The following is a 23,358-nucleotide window of genomic DNA, read 5'->3' on the forward strand; positions in this document are numbered from 1 at the left end:
ATCCCATAAAATACCAAAACCATTGTGTCATCTTCCTCTTTTAGAACGATTCCTGATTAAGTTCCTGTCTTCTGCATGAACGTTTCTTTCTTTTAAGAACCCTCATTTTCTTTTCAAACTAACAATAATATGCAACACAAGTTGTACCGTTTCACTCTAGAGCAGGACAAAACCTTAGAGATCACAGTAATCCAACCCCCTCTTCATCCACACGAGAAAAATGTTACTCTCTAATACAACATTATATGTCAATCATATCTGAATTTCCAAAATCTAATTCTCATCCATATGAGAAAAAACTGAATGACGGCACTCAATGTTGCGGGTAGGAAACTTGCTCAGGGCCATGCTAAGAAGCAAGTTATACATATTTATAAATCATTTCATTTGGAGTAATTGAACCTCCACACCTGAAGGTCCATTCACAGTATATGCTTTTTCAGTGCTTTCAGCCCAATTCTGCTGTGGAAAGGATGCTGGGCTAGGAATTTGAAGACTTAAATTTAGTCGGAATAGAGCACTTGGGTGTGAGATTTAAAACAAGCCACTTTTCTCTGTTTCAGCCTCCTTTTTCTCGGGAGTAGAATGCCATTTTCACCCATGATTGGGGAAATCATCCCTGAGTGTGAATGAAACAACTCTACAGTTCAAAAGACGAGGTAGATACAATAAGTTACACTACTTAATCAATCATGGTGTCTATCCCAGGGCAGGATGGATTTGTGCCCAACAGCTATGAAGTGACAAGAGAAACTCCTTGGAACTCCCTCTAGGCTTCCCAGCAGAATCTTCAGAGTCCTGTTATATGGAAGTCATAGCCAGGTGCAGGATTGGGAATCTAGAATTCCTTCCCTGTTGACAGTCTCCATTTAAGACATACATTTAAGACCCGCCTGGCTTTTATCTCTCTTTATAATACACTGTCCCTTCTAGCTCAGCGATTTTCCTTTTGGGTGTGCGGAGGACAAGTGGAAAGGGTTTACTAACCAGAAACATGACCTGCCAGACCTCTAGAGCTCCTGCTAAGTCGCTGGTGGCCTCTGGACAAGTGGCTGGCTAGCCCCCATTGCCAATGTGAGCTTTAGGAAAGAGACCAGCTAGCAGGCCTGCCTGCACTGACGCAGCTTGCCGTGTAAAACATGCCCCCACCAGCCTTAGTTCTTCCTCATTTCATTTCTTTTTAAAATCAAATAATGTCCCTATACACGTTCCCCTCTAAGAAGAATACTTTCACAGGACTTGACTTTGGTACTAATATGCGGTCATAGAGTTAAGGCAAGACTGACTACTTGTTACTGTGTTTTGCCATGTAGCAAGCTATCCTCAAAGCTGGTGGCTTTTAAACAACCATCATTTCATTGTATCTAAGTATTCTGTGGGTTGCCTGGGGCTCAGCTGGCAGTTCCTCTGTCACTCTTGCTAGGGGTCACTCATGAACTTGTAGGCAGACGGTGGCTAGGACTCGGTGTCTGGTGCTGCCACGCTCCTCAGTCAACAGAGCATCTCCGTCCAGTGAGGCAGCCTGGATGTTGAGATGCAGAGCCCAAGAGGGAGGGGGCAGACATTACCAGAACTAGTCTGTGGTTTTTATTGAAACCTAATCTACTTACCATACAATGAATCCGCTTAACATGTATAATTCAACAGTATTTATACACAGAGTAGACAACCATCACTACAATCCATGTTAGAACATTTCCATCACCCCAAAAGGAAACCCCATCACAATGACTTCCCCACTTCCCCACTGCCCCATCCCTAGGCAAACATTAATCTGCGTTCTGCATCTACAAATTTGCCTGCTCTACACAGTTCATAGAAATCATATGATACATGGCCCTTTGTGACTGGTTCCTTTCATTTAGCATAATGTGTTTGAAGTTCATCCATTCTGGAGTATATATTAATATTCTATTTCCTCCACAGTATGACCAAATAATATTCCGTCCTATGGATATACTACATTTTTGCTCATCCATGCATCAGTTAATGGACATTTGGGTTGTTTCCATTTTGGGGTTCTTGGAATAATGCTGGTATGAATATTCATATAAGATTTTTGTGTAGACATATGTCTTTGTGTATTTCTAAGAGAATTGTTGGATCACTCTGGTTACTGTTTAACCTTCTGGGAAACTGTCGGATTGTTTCCATACTGGTTGCGCCATGTTCAGTCCCACCAGTGAAGTGTGAGGGTTCTAATTTCTCCCCATCCTCGCCAGCAGTTGATACCACCCATATATTTTTCTGAGTGCCGTCCTAGCAGGTGTGAAGTGGTATCTCACTGTGGTTTTGATTTCCATTTTCCCTGATGATTAATAATATTAAGCATATTTTCATGTACTTATTTCTTCATGTGTACATATTTGGAAAAATGTCTATTCAGATCCTTAGTTCATTTTTAAAATTAGGTTACTTGTCTTTTTACTTTTGAATTTTCAATGTCTCTTATATAGGCAGGATGCAAGTTCGTTATCAGACATATGATTTGCCAATATTTTCTCCCACTCTGTGGGTTGTCTTTTCATTTTCTTCACCGTATTGCTTGTAACCCCAAAGTTTTGAATTTTGAAGTGGTCCAAATTCTCCATTTTTCTCTTTTTGTCCCTTATGTGTTTGGTATCACAGCTAAGAAACCACTGCCTGGTCCAAGCCCAGGAAAATGTATTTGCTCCCATGTCTTCTTCTAAGAGTTTTACAGTTTCAGTCCTTATATCTCGTTCCATAATCCATCTTGAGCTCTTTTTTCTATAAGGCATGGGACTGGGGCCCGCCTTCATTCTTTCACATGTGGCTATCCTGCTGTTCTGTCACTATTTGTAGAAAGATTATTCATCCCCCGCTGAATTATCTTGGCACTTATCAAAAACCAATCAACCCAGCCAGGCTTTCTAAATTGTTAGGCTCTGAAGTCACAGAATGTCAATCGCCCAGAATTGCATTTATTGAAGCCATCAGACTCAGGCCAGACTCAACGGGAGGTGATACATGCACCAGCTCTTTGTGGAAAGAGCAACATGCGCATATAGAAAGAGGCGGGAATATCTGGAACCATCTGGAAAAGGAGATACCATGCTGATTTATTTTCATTAACCAATGAAAGGCAATTTCAATAGTTAGCTCATTTACAGCTGTGTGTTTTCTCTTCCTCATTTATTTAGTATTTTTTACTTAAAGTATAGGGTAGTTTCAAAAGTGTGAGATTCAAGACAAATCCAGCTTTAAATCCCAACTCTATATACATGTTAACCGTAGGGTCCTGCTTCCCTAAGTGTACACTGGGGAGTGTAAGGGTGACTATTTGGGGAGGTCTGCAGCAAGTGGGATAATGCACGAAATGTTTCAATCACAGTGCCAGCTGCCCCTGCAGCACAGAATACATTTTAGCCACGATGACGATGATGAGGATGAAGATGACAATGTTGATGATGATGATAAAAGTTTTCTAGATGGAGCCATCCTTTGATCAAATCAAAACCTTCTGTGGCAAAATGGATTGAAATTCTGTGTGTGTTTCTCCAGACCAGAAATAACAACTCTATTTTAATTAGTAATCAGAAGTATATACGAGGCTCAGAACTCTTATATTTTATAGAACAAATTCATTTTTCATCAAAATTTTCCTGCTCTCGCCTATAATCATGGCAAAAGGCCACATGCCAACTACAGTGCTAGGCATTAGCAATCCCCGCCTCCCATAAGCATGTATGAAACAGATTTTGATTGTGCATGTGAGTTGATGTCAACCTTTCCTGGATATATATCTGAGTCACATTTCCCAGACCCACTTTAACCAGGGGAAGGCAGCATTACAATAGAAGGAACTGCTACATTGAGGGGCCAGTACAGAAATAGAAATAAGATGATAGCGATCTCCTTGTGCCCTGAAAAAAAAAAAAATCAGAATAGTTGAGAAGGCCCTATATAACATGAGAACATAGGTAAATGGTACTCAAGGGCATAAGCTAGGGAGAGTCACAATGACCCATGGGCTATGTGGCCAAAAAGGTGGTTTAGGATTCAGAAAGTTAGCTTTTTAAAAAATCCTATGTTAACATAATGATAAATTATTTTGAAAGGCAAAATATGGAACTTAATATATATGAGAACCATTAAAAATTAAATATTCATTTACCCAAATATTAAAAGAGTTTCTTACCCCTGGGGGTAGTTTGTGAATGATTTTTGTTTCCTTCTTAATGGAATACTCTATTACTCAAATTATTCCCCAGAGAGAAGGTACTGTTTTTGTAACCTGGGGAAAATATTATCAATAAAGAAGTTATATTAAGTTTTGTTTTGTTGGGGTTTTTGTTGTTGTTGTTTTGTGTTTATAGGGAGAGCATGCACACACAAAAGAAGGGGGAAAGGGATGGGCAGAGGGAGAGGGGGAGATAGAATCTTCAGCAGGCTCCAAGCTCAGTGCAGAGCCCCATGCAGGGCTCAATCATACGACCCTGAGATCATGTCCTGAGCCAGGATGAAGAGTCAGATGGCTCAACCCAACTGACTGAGCCATCAAGTCTCCCTGAGGTTAAATTTATGCTTAACTGCATCACTTGTTCCTGACAAAACATTTATATTAATACCCAATACAATAAAGAAGCTCCCAATATATAATTATATATTTACCCGTATATTCCCAAAATATAGCTTGAATGTAAAACACTGACTTCTGTGATTAGAAAGAAGGTATTAATTAGGTAGAAATGCTTACATGAGTATGGGTATTTTTAAGTATTATGTTATTATCTATGGAACAGATGCTATACTGATAAACTGACATAATTTTCATATTAGACTTGGAATCAGTAAACAGAAAACTATTCAGTTAATACGAGTAAAGATGGTATACACTGGAAAGGGTGAAGGAAAAAAAAGAAAAAACAGCATTTTACATCCTTTGCCAATGAATATCTTTTACCTACTTTCACTCCTGCTTTCGTCTTCCTATTACACACTGAATTGAACATCCTCATTTTCGACTTTATTCCTTACTCGTGCTGTTCCCTCACATCTCCTCTCCTTTCTCTCTTGAAGAAATCCAAACCATTCTTTAAAAGGGGGTGGGGGGCGCCTGGGTGGCTCAGTGGTTAAAGCCTCTGCCTTCGGCTCAGGTCATGATCCCAGGGTCCTGGGATCGAGCCTCACATTGGGCTCTCTGCTCAGCAGGGAGCCTGCCTCCTCCTCTCTCTCTCTCTGCCTGCCTCTCTGCCTACTTGTGATCTGTCTGTCAAATAAATTAAAAAAAAAATCATAAAAGGGGGTGGGAGGTTGCTGTACAATGATACAGGTTGTTCACTGTACAAGGAAACCTGGCTTCAGGTAAAAAGGAGGGCTGAAGTCTAGCCCTAATTCCTCATGAGCAGTCCTGCGTGGAAAAGAATGCACTAGCCAGAAGGAAAGGGTAAAAATTACCCGGTTCTCATTTGCACTAGGTGCGAAATGATGCAGTTGGCCTCTTTTAAAGGGCTGGATTGAGTACTAACTCCTCTTTGAGGCTATCCCAACTAAAGTACAATCCAGACAGCTCTCCCTCTGTTTTGAACTTAAAATCAGTGCCATGGTTTACATATCCATTCAATTTTTAATGCATTTGAGCTAAGCTGGAAGCTTCTGAAAGATAGACACCATGCCTTAAATGTTTTTATTTCTTAAAAAACAAACATACAAAACAAACAGAAACTGAGCCTAGGAAAGGCGTCTACATGAAGTGCTCAAATAAATACTTGTTAATCAACCGAGGGAAAACAGAATATCACAAGCAACAGGAATCGAGAGGGTGATTTGTCTTTGAAAGGTGAAATTCCTTCCTCCTTGCTTGTTATTTTAAATCTTCTGGAAGAAAAACTAGAACTTTTTAGTATTGGCTTTATGCTCTGAAGAGATTGATATTTTGGAACCTGAGCTGTAATTTTCACATTGCCCGTGGTTTTCAGTGTTGTTGTAGTAAACATTTTCAGAACTTGAGTCAGCTTTAGACAGAAGCCAAGTGCTACTGCAAGGCCACAGCTGCCCTAAAAGGCCACATTCAGCTATGGTTTCATGACTGTAAAATTACACATGAAGAGGAGAAGCCGAGCATTTCTACAACATCTTCAAAACAATTCCAACCTCTGTTGGCCTCTTCCAACAACTGTCCAGGGAAGCTGGGTTCTCAAACGTATTATAAAGGCTTCTCCTAAGGGAATCGTTATTACTTATGTTGAATGCTTCCAAAATTATTAGGAAATAGAAACATTTGAGGCCAAAAACAAAGAAAGAAATGGGCAAAGAAAGAAGCTTAGGAGAGGCAAGATGAAGCCATGAAGACAAATTGAGGGCAATACCCACTAGGGAAAATAAATATTTTTAAAGAGGTAAGAAAGTGATGAAAAAACTGAACACAATGACAAGTAGGTGCTACTTTTGTACAGGTTCATGGGCTAGGTGACAGGAGGACCACTTTGTACTGTACTTTTGTGGAAGTGGTGTGAAAGAGGAAGGGAAACAGGCTCTGGTCTCTTTTTTCAACCAAGATCTTATGTTGTACAATCATAGGACTCCACTCCTCTTAAAACAGATTTAAAATCACTGTGTTGACACATCTGTGGTCAACTGATTTTTAACAAGGGTTCCAAGGCCACACAATGGGAAACAATTTTTTTCCCCAACAAATTGTGCTGAGATGATTAGAGAGCCACATGCAAAAATAATAACAATAATAATAATAAATTTTTAAAGTTAAAAAATGAAGTTAGACCCTTACCTCACACCTTATACAAATATATATATATATATATATGTATATATATATATATATATATATATATATATTAAAGACCTAAGTGTAAGAGTTAAAACCATAAAATTTTTATAGGAAAACATACGGGTAAATTTTCAAGACCTTGGATTGGGCAAAGGATTCTTCGTTAGGACACCAAAAGCACCAGTGACAAAATAAAAAATAGATAAATGGGACTACATCAACATTTACAACTCTCATACTTCAAAGGCACCAGTAAGAATGCGAAAAGACAGCTCACAGAATAGGAGAAAATATTTGCAAAGCATATATCTGACGGTGCATTTGCATCCAGAATACATAAAGAACACTTAAAGCTCAATAATAAAGAAAAATAACCCAATTTCCAAGTGGACTAATGATCTCAATAAGCCAGAGAAGACACACAAATGGCCAATAAGCACATAGAAAGAGGCTAGCATCATTGGTCATCAAGAACTGCTAACCAAAACCACAATGAGCTATCATTTCACACCCCTTAGTTGGCTAGAATCAAAGAATCAGATTATAACAAGTTGTTTGCAAGGATGTGGGGAAATTGGATGCTTCATAAACTATTGGTGGAAATGTAAAATGGTGCAGCCACTGCAGAAAACAATCTCTCAGTTCCTCAAACCACTACATGATTCAGTCATTCTACTCCTTGCTGTATAACCAGGAGAAATGAAAACATACGTCCACAGAAAAACTTGTGAACACCAATGTTCATAGCAGCACTATTCATCATTGCCAAAAATTAGAACCAACCAAGCACCCATCCACTGATGAAACTGAAAATGTTATCTATCCGTACAACGGAATAGTCTTAGGCTACAAAAAGGAATGAAGTAGTGATATAAACTACAAAGGGTTGAACCTTGAAAAACATAATAAATGAAAGAAGCCAGTCACCAAAGATCATGTATTGTATCATTCCATTCACATGAAATGATCAGAAAAGAAAAAGCTAGAGGGACAGAAAGTAAATTAGTTGCTTAGGGACAGATGAAAGAATAGGGAAGTGACAGGTAAGAGTTAAGAGAGTTTCTGAGGTGATGAAAATGTTCTACAATTGCAATTGGTAATGACTGCACATATCTATGAATATACTAACAAGCATTAAAAAGTATAGTTTATTGGGTCAATTACATAACATGGGAATTGATCTTAGTAAAGTTGTTAAAAATAATACTCATTCATCAATTCAATAAATATTTATTGAGCATCTTCTATGTCCCAGGAGATGCAGAAATGAAAAGACATGGTCCTTGACCTTAAATTGCTCACACTCCAGCAGAAAAGCAAACATTAAAAACCCATAGGCAAGACAGATAAATGTCATAACAGAGTCAGAAGTACACAGATAACAAAAGGAAAGCAAGGAATCTAGGAGTGATGTGGTTGATTCCCTTCTCCTCTGCTCTTCCCTATCAGCACAAATGGCTCCAGAGAGAGGCAATGAGAAGCAGTCCTGGGTTTGAATATCTATGATTTCTAAGCTGTGGTTGGGCTCTATGATCCTGGATTTCCTCTTGGATATAACGAAGATAATAATGCTTACTTCAATGGGGTTGTAAAAATTATAGCTAATCTATAAGAGAGTCAGGCATATCACCTGGCACAAAGTAGCAGTGAGCAAATGAAATACACAGGCACATACACACACCCCAGAGAGTCAACCCTCATCAACCCTGTCAGTCCTTGTCAGGTTGTCCAACAGTTCAAACTAACCAGAAGAAACAATTAATTCCAGGCATTTGGGGAGAGGAAGTGGCATTCAGGTAACAGATGAAACATATAAAAGCCAAAGAAGTTTAATTACTTAAAAATATATTTTCTATTCTAATGAATGTTAACACTGGTGCTAATGTCAATTTTGTTTAGAATATTAAATTATTGTAGACTACAGAGGCAAGTTTTTAAAAAATACTATTTGGGGAAAGGTGGTTTCATAGGTGGATTAAATTTGTGAAAATTTATTAAGCTGTACACTTAGGATATATGTACTTTACATATATTACAGTTCAATAAATTTAAATTTGTAGTTCAACTTTAAACTTGAACTACAAATTTAAATTTGATAAAGTTAAAAATCCAGCTTGCCTTTCATTCTGAAAGACTCTTCTGTTAGAGGTTCTGAAATTAATAAATGTTTTCTGTCACTTTGGTGCTTTTTTTCATTTGATCGAACAATGTCTTTGCTTATACTCCCCAGCTCTGTGTGAGGACACAGTAATTAAGTAGGGATGTTTTCATTTAGCAAATAAAGCAAGATAAACAGCATAGGAACTATACTTCTTGGATTCGTTTTGATATTTAAAGCCAAAGCCACCAACCTCAGGGAACTTCCATACAAAGGCTCTAATGTAAGAACACTCTCCTTCCTTAAAAACTCCCAACCACATCTTCCCCTGGTGCCACTCCTAAAACATCCACTTCTGCTTCGCTCCAAAATGTGCCTCTTCTCTCAGAAGGTCCTGCCCGCTCTTCTACTCTGTGTGCGTTCTCCTGTCCCTATGTGGCAGAATGTCTGGCATAGCCTCTTCGTGCCCATCCATTTTAGAACTTTAACATTTAAAAACAAATCAGCGATTTCCTCTAGAAAGGACTCTCAGTTCTTGATCGCTTCCAGATGTAAGCAGGGGTCATGGTACTCAAAGCATATTAGGGAGGATATTTCATTTCTACAGGTTCACTCAAATTACAATTTTAGTTTTTAATGCCAATTGTGGGGAAAAGAAGAGTGTGCATTATGAGCAACTTTGACGGGATCACTCTTTAGGAACTGGAGGTTTAAAGCGTGTTTCTTGGTCCGTCTCAAATTCACTTGCCTTACCTGTAAATTCATGGTGAAAATCTCTCCCTCTTACTTAGAGGTGTAGGAAGAATTAAGTGAAGTAATATGTGAAAAATATTTAGGATGGTGCCTAGAGCAGGGAGTGCTCAATAAACGATGGCTATGTTTACTATTCTTATTCTTTGAACAGCTATACTAAGACCCACTAAGACCCTACAATAAGTAAATACAAATACAGAGATCTTAGATGATCAAATATTCTCCCTGGTTTTACTCAAATTTAAACATGCCACAGTTAGGAAAAAGAGAAAGGGGCTAACCATTGGTTTCTTTCCTAAATAAGAATGACCTAGATCCATGACCTCAATGGGCTTCTGGTCCAACTGGAGAGAATGAGACCCAATCACATCGGGGAGATGGCTGCTGTAGTTCTGGGCTAGAACCCAGGGTGAAACAGGAGCAGAAAGGGAGCCAAAATAATCTGCTTCAATCCAACCACACTCCATACTTGCACAACAGTAGTGACTGAGAGAATCTGGTGCCAGTTCCAACATCCCGTCATGCTTTTTTTTTTTTACAGATGGAGTGTGGTCACTTCTGTATCCCTGTCCACTCAAGGAGGTACAAGATAACTCCTATCAGTGCCCAGATGGGTCTCACTGGCTTATCAACCAAGGTCCCCACAGGAAACGACATGGATGGGCAAATGAGCTACTAAAATTTAGTCCATAATGGAAGAGCTACTGATGCTATGGCCAGGGTTAAAGGCAATGGCCAAGTAAAGCTCCCAGACTAGTGGACTGTAGTGATCATTAACAACTCCAGGCCTGACGATTCTGGAGGGAGAAAAGGTTCCAAAGCATAAAAGAGATGTGGGGAAGGAGAGGGCTGGCTGACAGGAGCTGAGGCCTTCGATAGTGGGAAGGGAACAGAGAATTATCACCGTGACCTCACTGTCCTCCCTCCCACTTACTTCCTTTTCATGCCCCCCCATGAACTGAGGCTATGGCCATGGAGATGGTGATGACCTCTGCCCATTTGGTTAGCCCCTGGGGCACACAGAGGGCTGCGACCTGGAGAGAATGGAACTGGAGGATGAACAAAAATGTCCCACATCCAGGCGGGGAATCTCACCACACTGAATATGACTCTAGTGTAGAAAGGGACATGGTTTTTTTTTTAATAGTCTAGGTAACATAAGGATACTTTTGCCTATATGCATTTTCCCTTATGGATTAGAAATACACCTCCTGCATTAGATGAGACTCTGCTGAGCTTTACCTCAGTCCTCACAACAAATCTGTGAATTACACATCTTTCTTTCAATTTTGTAGATGAAAAAAAAAAAAAACAGGGTCAGAAAGGTTGAATGTTTCAATAAGAGACAGGCCAAGAACTCCGATACAGGCTTCTCCAATTCCAAAAATCATAAATGGCTTTTTCCTTTTACCAAGTTGACAAGGAGCAACAGAAAGAGACTGACTGGAAAACTAAATGTTACAGAGACTTGGCCCACAGCTCTGCAATCACACGAGATCAGGGAAACATGGCAGAAATAACCAGCACAGTCCACCTCCACTGCCACCGAACCCGGTCTACTGGTGAAGCAGCAATGCGTTTACCTTCAAATAATTTCTAAATAACACCTAGAGCTAGAAATCTACAGATGACAAGCTAGGGCTGATGGCTTCTCATGGGCACAGCTGGCCTGGTGCCTGTTCTGTGGGTTAACAAAGCTGGACTATTACAGCCATATGTTACAGGGGGATGGCATTACCAAGGGACAGCAAGAATACGATTTCCCAAACTAGACTCAAAGACTGTTTTCACAACCATTTAAAAATCTCCTAAGCTGCCTGTGGCTCACTATCATCTAGTGGTCTTCATTTCTGCTACCACTCCAGCTTGAAGCTACAGAAACTTTTTGAAGCAGAATGTGCAGACTGAAAAGTGGTTCAGAACATGGGCTCTGATGCTGGAAACCAAGTTTGGAAAGGGGCCTCGCATTTTCTGGCTGTGAAGGTAAGCAACTCAGTTCACCTCTCTAGCTTGGATCTCCTTATTTGCCAAAGGGAGGACAACAGTATTTAGCTCATTAGTTTAGAGTGAGGCAATTCCTTCAGTCAGTACCTAGTCCTAATAGTACGGGGATCATCACCTTGCTGTCTTTCTCAAGCTTGCTGGTACTCTAAGCTGACTGACTGCTTTCTGTCCACCTCTCACCAGCTTTGTTTTTTAAGTGATTTAAAAATTTTTAATTTATTTTATCTATTTAATTGTGACAATAAACATAAATTCTTCCCATTTAGCTATTTTTAGGTTATAGTTCAGTAGCATTAAGTAGCTTCATGTGAATCTACAATCATCACCACCATCCATCTCGAGAACTTTTTCATCTCCCCAAACTGAAACTCTATACCCACTAAATAATAACTCCCCATTAACCAACCCCACAATGCCAGGCTCTGACAACCTACTCTTTGTCATTATGAAATTGAGTACTCTAGGGACCTCGCAAAAGTGGAATCATATGACATTTGTCTGTTTGTGACACAGCATAATGTCACCCATGATGTAGCAAGTGTCATAATTTTCTTCCTTTTTAAAGCTAAATAACAAAAATAAATAAATAATAAAGCTAAATAATATCCCATTGTATGTAAATATCACATTTTGTTCATCCATCCATCCATCAATAGACATTGGCTCCTTTGACCTTTTATTTATTGTAAATAATGCTGCTGTGAATATGGGTGTACAGATATCTGTTCAAATCCCTGATTTCAGTTCCTCTGGGTACATACCACCAGAAGTGGAATTGCTAAGTCATCTGATATATATATGTTTAATTTTTTGAGGACTCCCTCCCCCACACCATTTTCCCAGTAGCTACACCATTCCCACCAGCAATGCAAAAGGGTTCCAGTTTCTCCACATCCTCACCAACACTGTGATTTATCATTTGTTTGTTTGTTTGTTTTGGTGACCACCACCCTGATGAGTGTGAAGCAGCTGTAAAACCACTTTTTGTGTTTCTAACGACTCTGTGTTCCCAGATGCATTTCACCACCCCTACTGCCCAGTCTCTGGGCATCACTAAATGTGCAGACACTGGCTAGTTCTATTCCTGGAGAACTGGCCCAAGCTCAGATACCTGGACCAAACTAGCCAGGAGGTTGGCTCCTACTTCACCCTTCCTTGGCAGGCTGAAGTTGCAGCTGTTAAAAATAGGAAAATCAACAAAATTAGGTGAACCAGGGCTGGTTCATTTCAACATGCTGCACATTGTCTTCCATACTCTCAACTACACTTAGAATGTATAAGGCAGTGTTTAGAGAAATTATTTGAAAATAACTGCAGTATAAAACTCATGTTGGGGTGCCTGGGTGGCTCAGTTGGTTGGGTATCTACCTTTGGCTCAGGTCATGATCCCAGTCCTGGGATCGAGCCTCACATCGGGCTCCTTGCTCAGCGGGGAGCCTGCTTCTTCCTCTGCCTGCTGCTCCCCCTGCTTTTTGTTTTCTCTCTCTCAATCTGACAAATAAATAAATAAAATATTTAAAAAAATAAAAAATAAATAATAAATAATATTTGTGTTGATATTGAAAATGATAAAACAGTGAGTTTGTTTTATATGGTCTCCCCCTGACAAATTACTAAACATTTTAATAACTCATCAGGTGAAACACAATTTTGCATAAAGAAAGCTTTTTTTTTTTTTTTTCTAAAGAAAAGAAACAAAGAAGAGGTGGTTAGGAGCATCCAGCAAGGATGTGGTTCTAGGTCAAAAGTTTCTCGTGACTCTACTTAGAGCTGCACACATAATGAAACTACGTACTTTTTTTTTTTTACGTTTTTGTCTTAAAATGATTGTTAAACACCCTGTGAGAGGGGATGATGGCCCTTTAAAACTGGCCCTGTTTTAAAACTTTTTAAACAACAAATCTCCTTTCTCAAATAAAATTTTATAGAAAAATCCCATTTTTAAAAATCTCATGCTTATAACACAACATTTACTTATAAAAGTTAAGCAATGAAACCTATAAGGGAGTTTTGATTAACATACAAAATACAGAAGTCAGGACACTGGTGAGGATATTCATTGCTCCCTCAATAATCAGCACAAAATCCAATTAATATGTGCATTTTTGTTTTAGTTGCCCGGAGATAATTCTCCATGGATCTTACACATCTCTTTATATCTTGCAAGCAGAAGCAGGGACAGCATATGTTCTAAACTATCTTTTCAAGAATACTTGTATAGTGAGCAGACTTGGAAGGCAGGTAGTGACAGTCTCTGAAGCAAAAGGGTAGATTGGCTTACTATCCTGTATAAGAAAGATAATGTCTTGCTCTGTGCTAAAGAGCAGTTTGCGTAATGACTATTACAAAAAACTCAGGTTCCTCAAGCTTGGGATCCTCTTCTGTAACCCAGCCCTGGCAGGCGTCAGGTGGCCTCCATTGTGCTATTCTATGGGAAGTGAGGCTTGGGGAACTGGTTCCAGAAAATATAATACTCTGGTTATTACTACTGCTGAGAGCAACAAACTGTCCCTTGTCTCTGACCCAGGGGTCTCCTGTCTTCTGGAAATGGTGGCAGGCAAATTTGTTAGCTTGCAAATAGGGTAAAATCTCAAGATTCTTAACAGTTCTTGACATCGAAATCATCCCTTGTGACTCAGACAAGCCATTGCAAAAGGGAACAACTTTTAACCCACTTACGATGCAATCCTAGGACACTCTCCAATAAACCAAGAAGACAGGAAAGTTTATTCCAAGATTCTATGAATCATTGTTAAACTGGGCAGCACAAGTAAACTGTGACAGTGCTGTACATAGCCTATTAGAAAGCATTTTTATTAGGGTATGCAAAATAATTAAAACACATTCTGAACACAAAATTTGAATCAATCCATAGAACTCTGTATCCTCATTTGGAAAGCACTTCTCTCCCAGAAATGGAACAAGATAGAGTCAAAAGTGTGAAGACTTTATTTATTTTTTTTAAAGATTTTATTTTATTTATTTGACAGAGAGAGAGAGAGAGATCACAAGTAGGCAGAGAGAAAGGGGGAAGCAGGCTCCCTGCTCAGCAGAGAGCCCAATGCGGGGCTCGATCTCAGGACACTGAGACCATGACCTGAGCCGAAGGCAGAGGATTAACCCACTGAGCCACCCAGGTGCCCCACTGAAGACTTTATTTCTATGTATTTACTTATTTTTGCTGCAGCTCCATGCTTTAGAGCTACATCAGTCATTAAGCCTCTCTCCAGTTCATGTTCCCCACCTCTGCAGTGGGATGAACTGTGTCTCCCAGGTTTTACTCCCAGAGTTGCACAGGGGATCACACACATTAATACATAAGATGCCTTGTAAACCCTAAGGAGGCAAGAGAAGGTAAATCTCTGATTACTGTTGTTTGCCATTAAAAGCAAGTTCTCTGTAGCTCTTTCAGGGACCAGGCTCGGCAGCTCAAGGCAATCACAGCGTGTAGAGTCCTTTGTTCATTCAACAAATATTTATTGTGCCAGGCACTGGGAGGGAACAGGAAAAAGATCCCAGGGGCACATGGTAGAGAAACCTCTGATAAGATAAAACACACAAAAGGACTTTTCCCCTTTGGATATAGTTTCCCCCTTATATTTCCCTTCGAGGAGAGAATATAAAGGAAGCAGTGGGAACTCTAATGGTGTGCGGTGGTTTAAAGCAATTCTTCAATCAGGCTTACACTCCTAAGAAAACTAATCAGACTATCAGTGGCTGGAGAGAGGAAACTCTTGCTGCTGAGAAAAACCAAAGGCTCTTTAGGTGAAAAACGAAACTAATGTCTTTATGAACCAGACCTAGAAGAGAGCTACCTCCCTGTGAAGACTGAGGTTAAACTAGAATAGAGAAGTCTCCTCCAGGTCTCATGACAAAATCAAGGTTAGTTTCAGATGTCCATTTCAACGACTAGTTTTAGTAAGGGAAGTCCAAATTTGTACGTTCAACTCATTTTCTCTTTTATAGCTACCTCTCTTTATCAGTTTATAGAACGGATCATCCTGAGTTCAACTCATTTTAAAGTGATCTCTTTTGCTGACTGCCGAATGATAATCAAATTTTATAGCTTGGAACATGCGCTCGAAGTATCTTCTACCACAGGACATTGCTCTTCTAAGTTACGGATAATTATCCTGTTCATGCAGGTCTCATTTGAAAAGTACAAATTGGGGCACCTGGGTGGCTCAGTCAGTTAAGCGTCTGCCTTCAGCTCTGGTCATGACCCCGGGGTCCTGGGATCGAGTCCCACATCGGGCTCCCTGCTCGGCGGAGAGCCTGCTTCTCCCTTTGCCTCTCTGTCACTCTCTGTTCTCTCTCTCTCATGAATAAATAAGTAAAATTTAAAAAGAAAAAAGAAAAGTACAAATTGTACTGTTCAGGAGAATGTGAGTTACAGTCATGCGTTGTGTGTCTGGGGTATGTGGACCCATGCAAAATTAAGTGGGAAACGGAAAGCCTCCCCCTGGAGAGATGGCAGGCCTTCTTCTAGGCACCTTCAGGTGCAGTGAAGGTCTGATGAAAACTTCTTGATGAAAGTGCATTGTGCCTTGAATGTGCTCAGATGAATTACGCAAAATGACAAAGTCTGGGCATCGATCCAGGGGCACATATCCTCTTTCTCACACTCGCTTCCAGCTGGCAGCAGGAGAGGAGCGACGGGATATGCTCCTAGTCTGAGGCAGGCCCTGTCCTGTGTGCCTTATACACTGTGTAGTTCATTTAAGCCCCACAAGGAGTCTGAAAGGTGGATACTGGCCATATATCCATCGACTAGGAGGGCGATTACAGGCACAGTTTGGTGAAGGCCCTTGATAATTAGGCACGGAGCCGGGATTCACACCCAGGTAGCCTGGTTCCTGGATTCTTAACTTCTGTTACGGGCTAAATAATAATGGGTATCATTTGTTTACATTATGATTTACTACTCTAGTAGCAGCAGCTAACTTTCCTTGGGTGCTTGCCCCATGCCAAACGCTGTGCTTAGCAAAAAGGGGAGACCCCCTCTTACTTCCGTTTATGACTACAGATCAGTGAGGTTCCGCTGTCAGCTCAAGGTCATGGAGCAAGCCAGGTGTGAGGCTGGGATTGGATTCGCACAGACTAATGTGTGAGCCCCCACACGGAGGGCTGTGCGACTCTGAAAACCACATCCACTGTCACTCACTCTGCAGAGGACTCATGTCACCAGCTCTCCCATAACCTTTCTATTGGTGGGACACCCTGAAAGGGCCAGTTTTCACCCCTTAACCGGAATTTGTTTGAGTACCTGTGAGTTATATTCACAGGAGCCACGTGGATCCTAAGAGGTAGCAGAGTCACTGAATTTAAGTTGGAAGGACAGCTTGGCCCTACAAACCAGCAGACTGAGAAACACCTCTACAGGTTAGAAAGCCAAGTGCACCCAAGTCAGCCAGGTTCAGCAAAACCCCAGACAGAAACCACCTGGTTTCAAAAAGTTCTATTAATAACACAGAACAAACAAGCAAGAGGAGAGCAAAAAGCAAATATTGACAATTCCGTCAGCCCCCCAGAGCTGCGGGGAGGTGTGGGGAGCAGCAGCCCACACACCTGTTACCCTCTCACGCTGTATCCCCAACACACAGAAATGACCTGATTGCCTCGGGTCCCAGATGCTCCTTCTCAGAAACAGGTTAGTAATGTGATGTCCCATGTATTTTATATTGTATTTTATACCGTTAATTACTACGCTATTATTTTTATTATTATTTGCCATTCTATCATTAGTCTATTGAGAGAATTCAGATAAAATAATCTAGTGGAAATGCTTTGTGGAACTTAATTTATAAATAAAAGATACTGTTTTCATCACATTTTATAAAATACCATATAGATTTATCTCTTTTTTTTGTTGTTAAGGTACCAATAATTATATTCCTTATGTTCTTTAGTCCCTAAATCTATAGGTAGATTCATCATGAAGAAAAATCACTTTATTCACCTCCAATGTCTACTTGGAATATTTTCATATTTTCAAATTTCCATCAGTTTTACAGAAAATTCCGTATCTGGATATTTACAATCCCCATGTTACATTTTAAGATAAACTACGTTTTGAAGAAAACATTAATTTAATCTCCATAAATAATAAAAAATGATAAATCTTTCCTAATAATAAACATTCTAAGATTTATCAACAGCCTAGTAGCAATAAGTTTGGGTTTTGGAAGTCTGGGTTCAAATCCCAGATGTTTTTATTAGTGAACTGACCTTGGGTAAGAAATCGAATCTCTCCCTGCCACATTTTCCTCCTCCATAAAATGGGTACAGTTGATCTAAATCAGGGTTTGTTGTGATGATCAAACAAATGAACTAGTCAGGCAGGATGCCTGATACATAGTAATTATCTTAAAAGGAAAAAATAAAAGGAACATATACTTTGCAAGGACTTCTTTCACAAATGTTAGAGATATCCTTATAAGCGAATTTCCTGGCAAAAAGAGGAAAAAAAGCTTCAATACTAAAGTAAATAAATTTCTTAAAAAGAGCTGTGAACAAAACTATTTTCTTCTTCATATAATTTTGAAAGTATACAAAGCTTATAAAATAATAGTACATGCTGGAATTCATAGAAAAGATATCCAGGGAAATATAATAAAAATGATATATAAAAATATATTAAAATTATATTAAGTCTCATATTAATAAATTTTATAGTTTATATTAATATATAAGAATAAATTAATATATTTATACCAACAAATTAATATATTTTATTATTATATAATTATATTATATATAATATATAATAAAAATTATATATTTTCAAGTAGATAAACTGAGCCATCATTCCAAAGGCCCCAATGTTTGTTCCAAGTGCATTCCAGCAACCAAGTGTAGGGCCAAGACTGCGAGGAGGCTGCTAGTTCATGCAAGGTTAAGTACCTATTAAATTACTTTTCCTAGTACTAATTTCACAAGCAGTTTGGAGGAATAAGTTTACTTGGAAATTGAGATACTGAACACTAATGACAGGAAGGCCAACTGCACACAGAAAAAAGACAGCAATATTGATCCAGGGAAATGACATGTATATTTTTGACAACATAGAATCTTATAGTTTGAAAGGACTGTCTTGGTGACCTAAACATCTAACACCTACTAGAATTTTCCAGAAGGAGCTAAGAAAGAAAAAGAAAACACCAACAATGGAAGACTCGTCATCACAGGAAACCAACTGAGGATTGCTTGAGGGGAGACGGGGGGGGGGGGTAATTGGGGGATGGGCCTTAAGGAGGGCACATGATGGAATGAGCACTGGGTGTTATATAAGACTAATGAACCACTGACCTCTACTTCTGAAACTAGTAAGATATTATATGTTAATCAATTGAATTTAAATAAGAATTAATAAACATAAAAAGAAAGAAAACAACAACAAAACAAGCACTGCACTCAGATATAAAAATGGAGGTGCTGATGGACACCTTCCTTCAAATTCATGTGAGTCTGGGAGAGGAGGGATTTTCTACACTTCAGTTTTAGAAAGCAAGCGATGGGAGAAGGAACACGTAGGGGGCATGACGCGGCATTAAGTGGTTGGACAATACCAGACTAATACCTGAAATGGCTATCATCTCTGGCGTCTGACAGCATACCACAGTCACTGAGCTAAATATTCAAGTACCTGACACATTCATTCTTTTAACTCCCACAACAGCACTGAACACCTAGGAGGTGGTCCCATCACCCCTCCTTAGTCATAAAAGAGGACACTGAGGTTGACAGAGGTGAGGTGACAGGGCTAGAATCAAACTTATCTGGCTCTTCACCATCACATTACTTAATCTGACTCCCCGGATCCGCCTCCCCATGCACCAACCCACCCATCACACAGTAGGCTCTTTTGTATGATGAAGACCTATTTTCAACCTATTTGAAAGGCACCCAGTGTTCTGGAGGGAGCGTCCCCCCCCACCCTCCTTTCTCCAGTGGCTGCCTTGGCAAAAAACAAGAGGTCGGATGGGAAAGAGGCCACAGGAACAGGAGATCCGCTCAGAGACAGACCAGTGGGGAGATCTGAGACTCAGCAATGGGTCTCAGTGATGATTCCTCTTAGACCATTCTGCTATCTGAAGTTCTCTCACTACTCATCTCTTGACCTGAACCTGAACTTCCCCCGTACTTGACACTGCTTCTCCAGCCACTCACAAGACTAAACCTCTGAGTTATACAACAGCCCTCGAAAAGAGAAGATAGGCAACTGCCTTACTTACTGCGGGCAAACATCGAGCTCCAACCTTTTTTTATTTGTGGACTTTTGCTAAATTGACTCAAAGATAAAAAATAAATATTTAAGTATTTTCTATTTAAATAAAGCATTTTCTATTTAAATAAATTCTTTATTAAGAATCTTACGAAATTGACTTGATTTCTGGCAAAGAGAAAAGAAAATGAGTGATCGAGTTTTCCCGTATTAAGAGGAACAGTTATGTAACTGTCCCACAGGGAAGAGCCAGGCTGAAGGCAGAATGATAAAAAGATGGAAATAGCCCTGTCTCTCTCCACAAGTTAAGATCACAGTGGGGGATTTCATGTGCGACATACTTCTCATACAGCCTCTGTCCCCTCATGAAGGCCTTCACTTCGTTGTCCAGCGGGAAGGTGCCATCATCCTTTCTAAAGCGGTAGAAGAGTTTGACGTCCTTGAATTCCTTGTGCTCGTCACACACTGAAACACAATGTACATAGAGAGGCAAATAAGAAAACAAAAATCTTATTCAAGTCCTCAGATGATGTGAAAGGTTAATTAAGACTTGTTTTACCATAAGAGATTCTTAATCTCACAAAACAGACTGAGGGTTGCTGGGAGAAGGGGGGTAGGAGAGGGTGGTTGGGTTATGGACATTGGGGAGGGTGTGTGCTATGGTGAGTGCTGTGAAGTGTGTAAACCTGGCGATTCACAGACCTGTACCCCTGGGGCTAATAATATATTATATGTTAATAAAAAATAAAAAATTTTAAAAAATAAAAAAAATAAATAAAAATGAAAAAAAAAAAGACTCATTTTACTACCTAAGTTCTGAAGCGTACCATTCTATGATTTTGTGCGCAGGTTTAGCACAGTAATATTAGCTATCATCATCATCCTCATCACCACCATCATTATCTAGTAGAATGGTCACACCATCCTATGCATCAGTCATGCCACAAATTCTTCTTGAAATACTGGGGCAGGCATCAGCCTCAAAGAACGTGACGTCTACTGAGATCATGAGAAATGTCAACCTGGAATTAACACAGGGTGCGAGGGGGCAACAAGAGAAGGGGGTATAGCATCGGGAGACTAGTAAGCCCAGTAACCTAGCTGCAGGGAATGGACACTACTCTGAAGAGCTGCATGTAGGCAGAGACCTGAAGGATGTCGAGAAACTAGACTAAAGCAAAGAGAGAGGGCATTTCAGCCAAAACAACAGTACGTGGGAGGTCTTGGTCAGGGTTAGAGAATTCCAGGAGAAGTGTTCCTGGAACCACTGAGAGTAACAGAAAAACTCAGAAACCTCTTAAATGGCCCTCAGCAGGAGAATGGGTAAGCGTACTCATTATATATGGCATAGCTACGATCATGGGAAATGTAATTATAAATGGCGTACACAACAGCAGAAATGAGCAAACGAGAGTTACAGTTACAGTTACAGAGCTGATCAAGTTGTGAAAGAACAAACATGCATTTATGTAATGATTTAAAGCACCAAAAGCAATACGATACCTTGCTAAGAGATGCCTATACAGAAAGGGAAATGTATTTAGAAGCAAATGGAAATAAACCCCAATGCCTCTTGGAGGAAGGAGGGGAATGTCACTGGAGACAGATGCACAGGAGACCCAGCGTTTTATTTGTTCAATGGGAGGGTTCATATCAGGAATGGAAGACGTGGTCCTTGGTTTCCTCCCACGTTACCGTGACTGTCGGTGGGCACCTCACTCACCATGATGAATGATGCCCCGGTCAGCTAACTTCTGCATGAGCTTGATTGCGGTCTCTCTGTCGGAAGCCTCTTTGTGCTCAATCAGCCAGTCGATCAGTTCTTTTGCGACAAAGCAGTTTGGGTAGGTTTTGAGATGATGTCGCCTATCTTTAATCACCTTTTCTTCATGCAGCCTGAGCCTGGAAAGAAAATTTGGCAATTACTGCCAGGAATTTTAATGGCAACGCAAATCATTCAGCCAATCCCAGAGCTCAGAACAAAGTAGAGGCTCTAAATATATCAAAGGGCCATCCACATACCTGCAGGTCGGGAGGGGGTTGCCACACTGTCCCAGCCCAGAGGTCCCAGGAAATGATTCTACCCCCAGATCTAGAGATAATACAGGTCAATGGTGGGGGGGTGTGAAACCACCCTGGACAAGCTAGAGCTAGAGCTCTCGTGCCACTTGGTAGGCTCCCTTCTTCCGTCGACCAGTGGGCTTATGGCTTCAACCAAAGAACAAACGAAAGTCCTCAACACTTGCTGAAACCAGGCACTTCCACTTCGTCACAGAGGTCCACTGCATGGGCATTCATGTGTCTATGCAACAGAAATGAATGAATGTCCACCACCTGCCCATTGCGTATTTCCAGGATTAGAGACCTACGTTTGAAAGTAGCACAAAGATCCCGGCCTCTGCCTGTCCCGCTCTCTATAGGGGCAACAGCTAATCCTTCCGTGAGGCTTATGAGGGTCCAGGTGCTGATCGAAGCACATTCCATACATGTTTGCAACAACCTCACTGAGAGTTGTTATTACCGTCTACACTTTTTTTTTTTTTTTTAACAGCAGAGAGAACCTCAAAGAGATTAAGTGACTTGCCATACAGCTAATAAGCGAAGAAAATTAAATTTGCACCTGATGGTCTCACTTCAGAGTCTGACTTCCCAACGGCCACTTTGTGCTGCCTCTAGCCAGGGAGGGATAAACAGAATATCCGGGAGAGATGGATGAAAGCCGTGGGGCAAATGTGATTTATTTACAGGCTGATGGATTAGCATGGAGAAAAGCGGTTGACCCAGAGCCTTCCCTTATACCCTTCAGAACTCTATGACTTTTTTTTTTTCCAAAAGAGCCTTCAACCAGCCTTTATTATTTTTTTTTTTTCCATTTGGTTTCCCTTCTTTTATCAGCCTGCATTCACTTTTTAATTCTCAAGGGTTTGAATTGGGTGAAACACAGGTCGGCTTTCTTCCTGCTTTGCTCACATGGTCCTATTCTAACCTCATATTCTCAGCATCATTGCGAGAGGGGAGTGCCACCTGAGTAAATCTCACTGTATCTGTGTGAGCGAGGCCAGAGGCTTACTTTTTCCTCTGTAGAATGAACGCAGTTCTGCTCACCCCAACCTTGGCTGTGTTGAGATTGGGCAACAGAATGTCAATTCAGCATCGGCACCCAGCAAGGCCCCAACCTCCTCTTGTCTACTCCTTAAGGAAGGAACTAGACTGTCTGCTTGCCTGCTTTTTGAACAGAGTTGACTGGATGAAATTTAATGGGTTTTGCTATCCCAGGGACCGTGAGTCTAAGTTGGGAGCACACTGGGTTGGGGCTTGGAAGCTCAGCTCTCTTCCTGGCTAGACCACTCCTATGGGCTGTTGTGTGTTCCCCTCAGATTCATTATGCTGAAGGCCTAAACCCTGGTACTTCAGAATGTGACTGTATTTGTAGAGAGGGTTTCTTAAAAGGTAATTAAATTAAAATGAGGTCTTGAGGGTGGCCCTAATCCAAGATGACTAGTGTCCTTATGACGAGCAGAGATTAGGACA

At 40.4% G+C, this 23,358-nt stretch overlaps 1 protein-coding gene across 2 annotated transcripts in view; it reads right to left on the reverse strand.

Moving 5' to 3' along the window:
* Positions 1-23,358, reverse strand: part of DEPTOR (DEP domain containing MTOR interacting protein) — a 132,492-nt gene that overhangs the window by 66,164 nt on the left and 42,970 nt on the right. For both annotated transcript variants that reach the window (XM_059165719.1, XM_059165718.1), the window contains exons 2-3: positions 21,551-21,729; positions 20,169-20,292 (exon numbers count right to left, since the gene is read on the reverse strand). In XM_059165719.1, the coding sequence (XP_059021702.1) occupies positions 20,169-20,292; positions 21,551-21,729 (303 nt within the window). The remainder of the gene's footprint in view (positions 1-20,168; positions 20,293-21,550; positions 21,730-23,358) is intronic.

The sequence above is a fragment of the Mustela lutreola genome, chromosome 3, assembly GCF_030435805.1.
Source record: "Mustela lutreola isolate mMusLut2 chromosome 3, mMusLut2.pri, whole genome shotgun sequence".
Lineage (NCBI taxonomy): Eukaryota > Metazoa > Chordata > Mammalia > Carnivora > Mustelidae > Mustela > Mustela lutreola.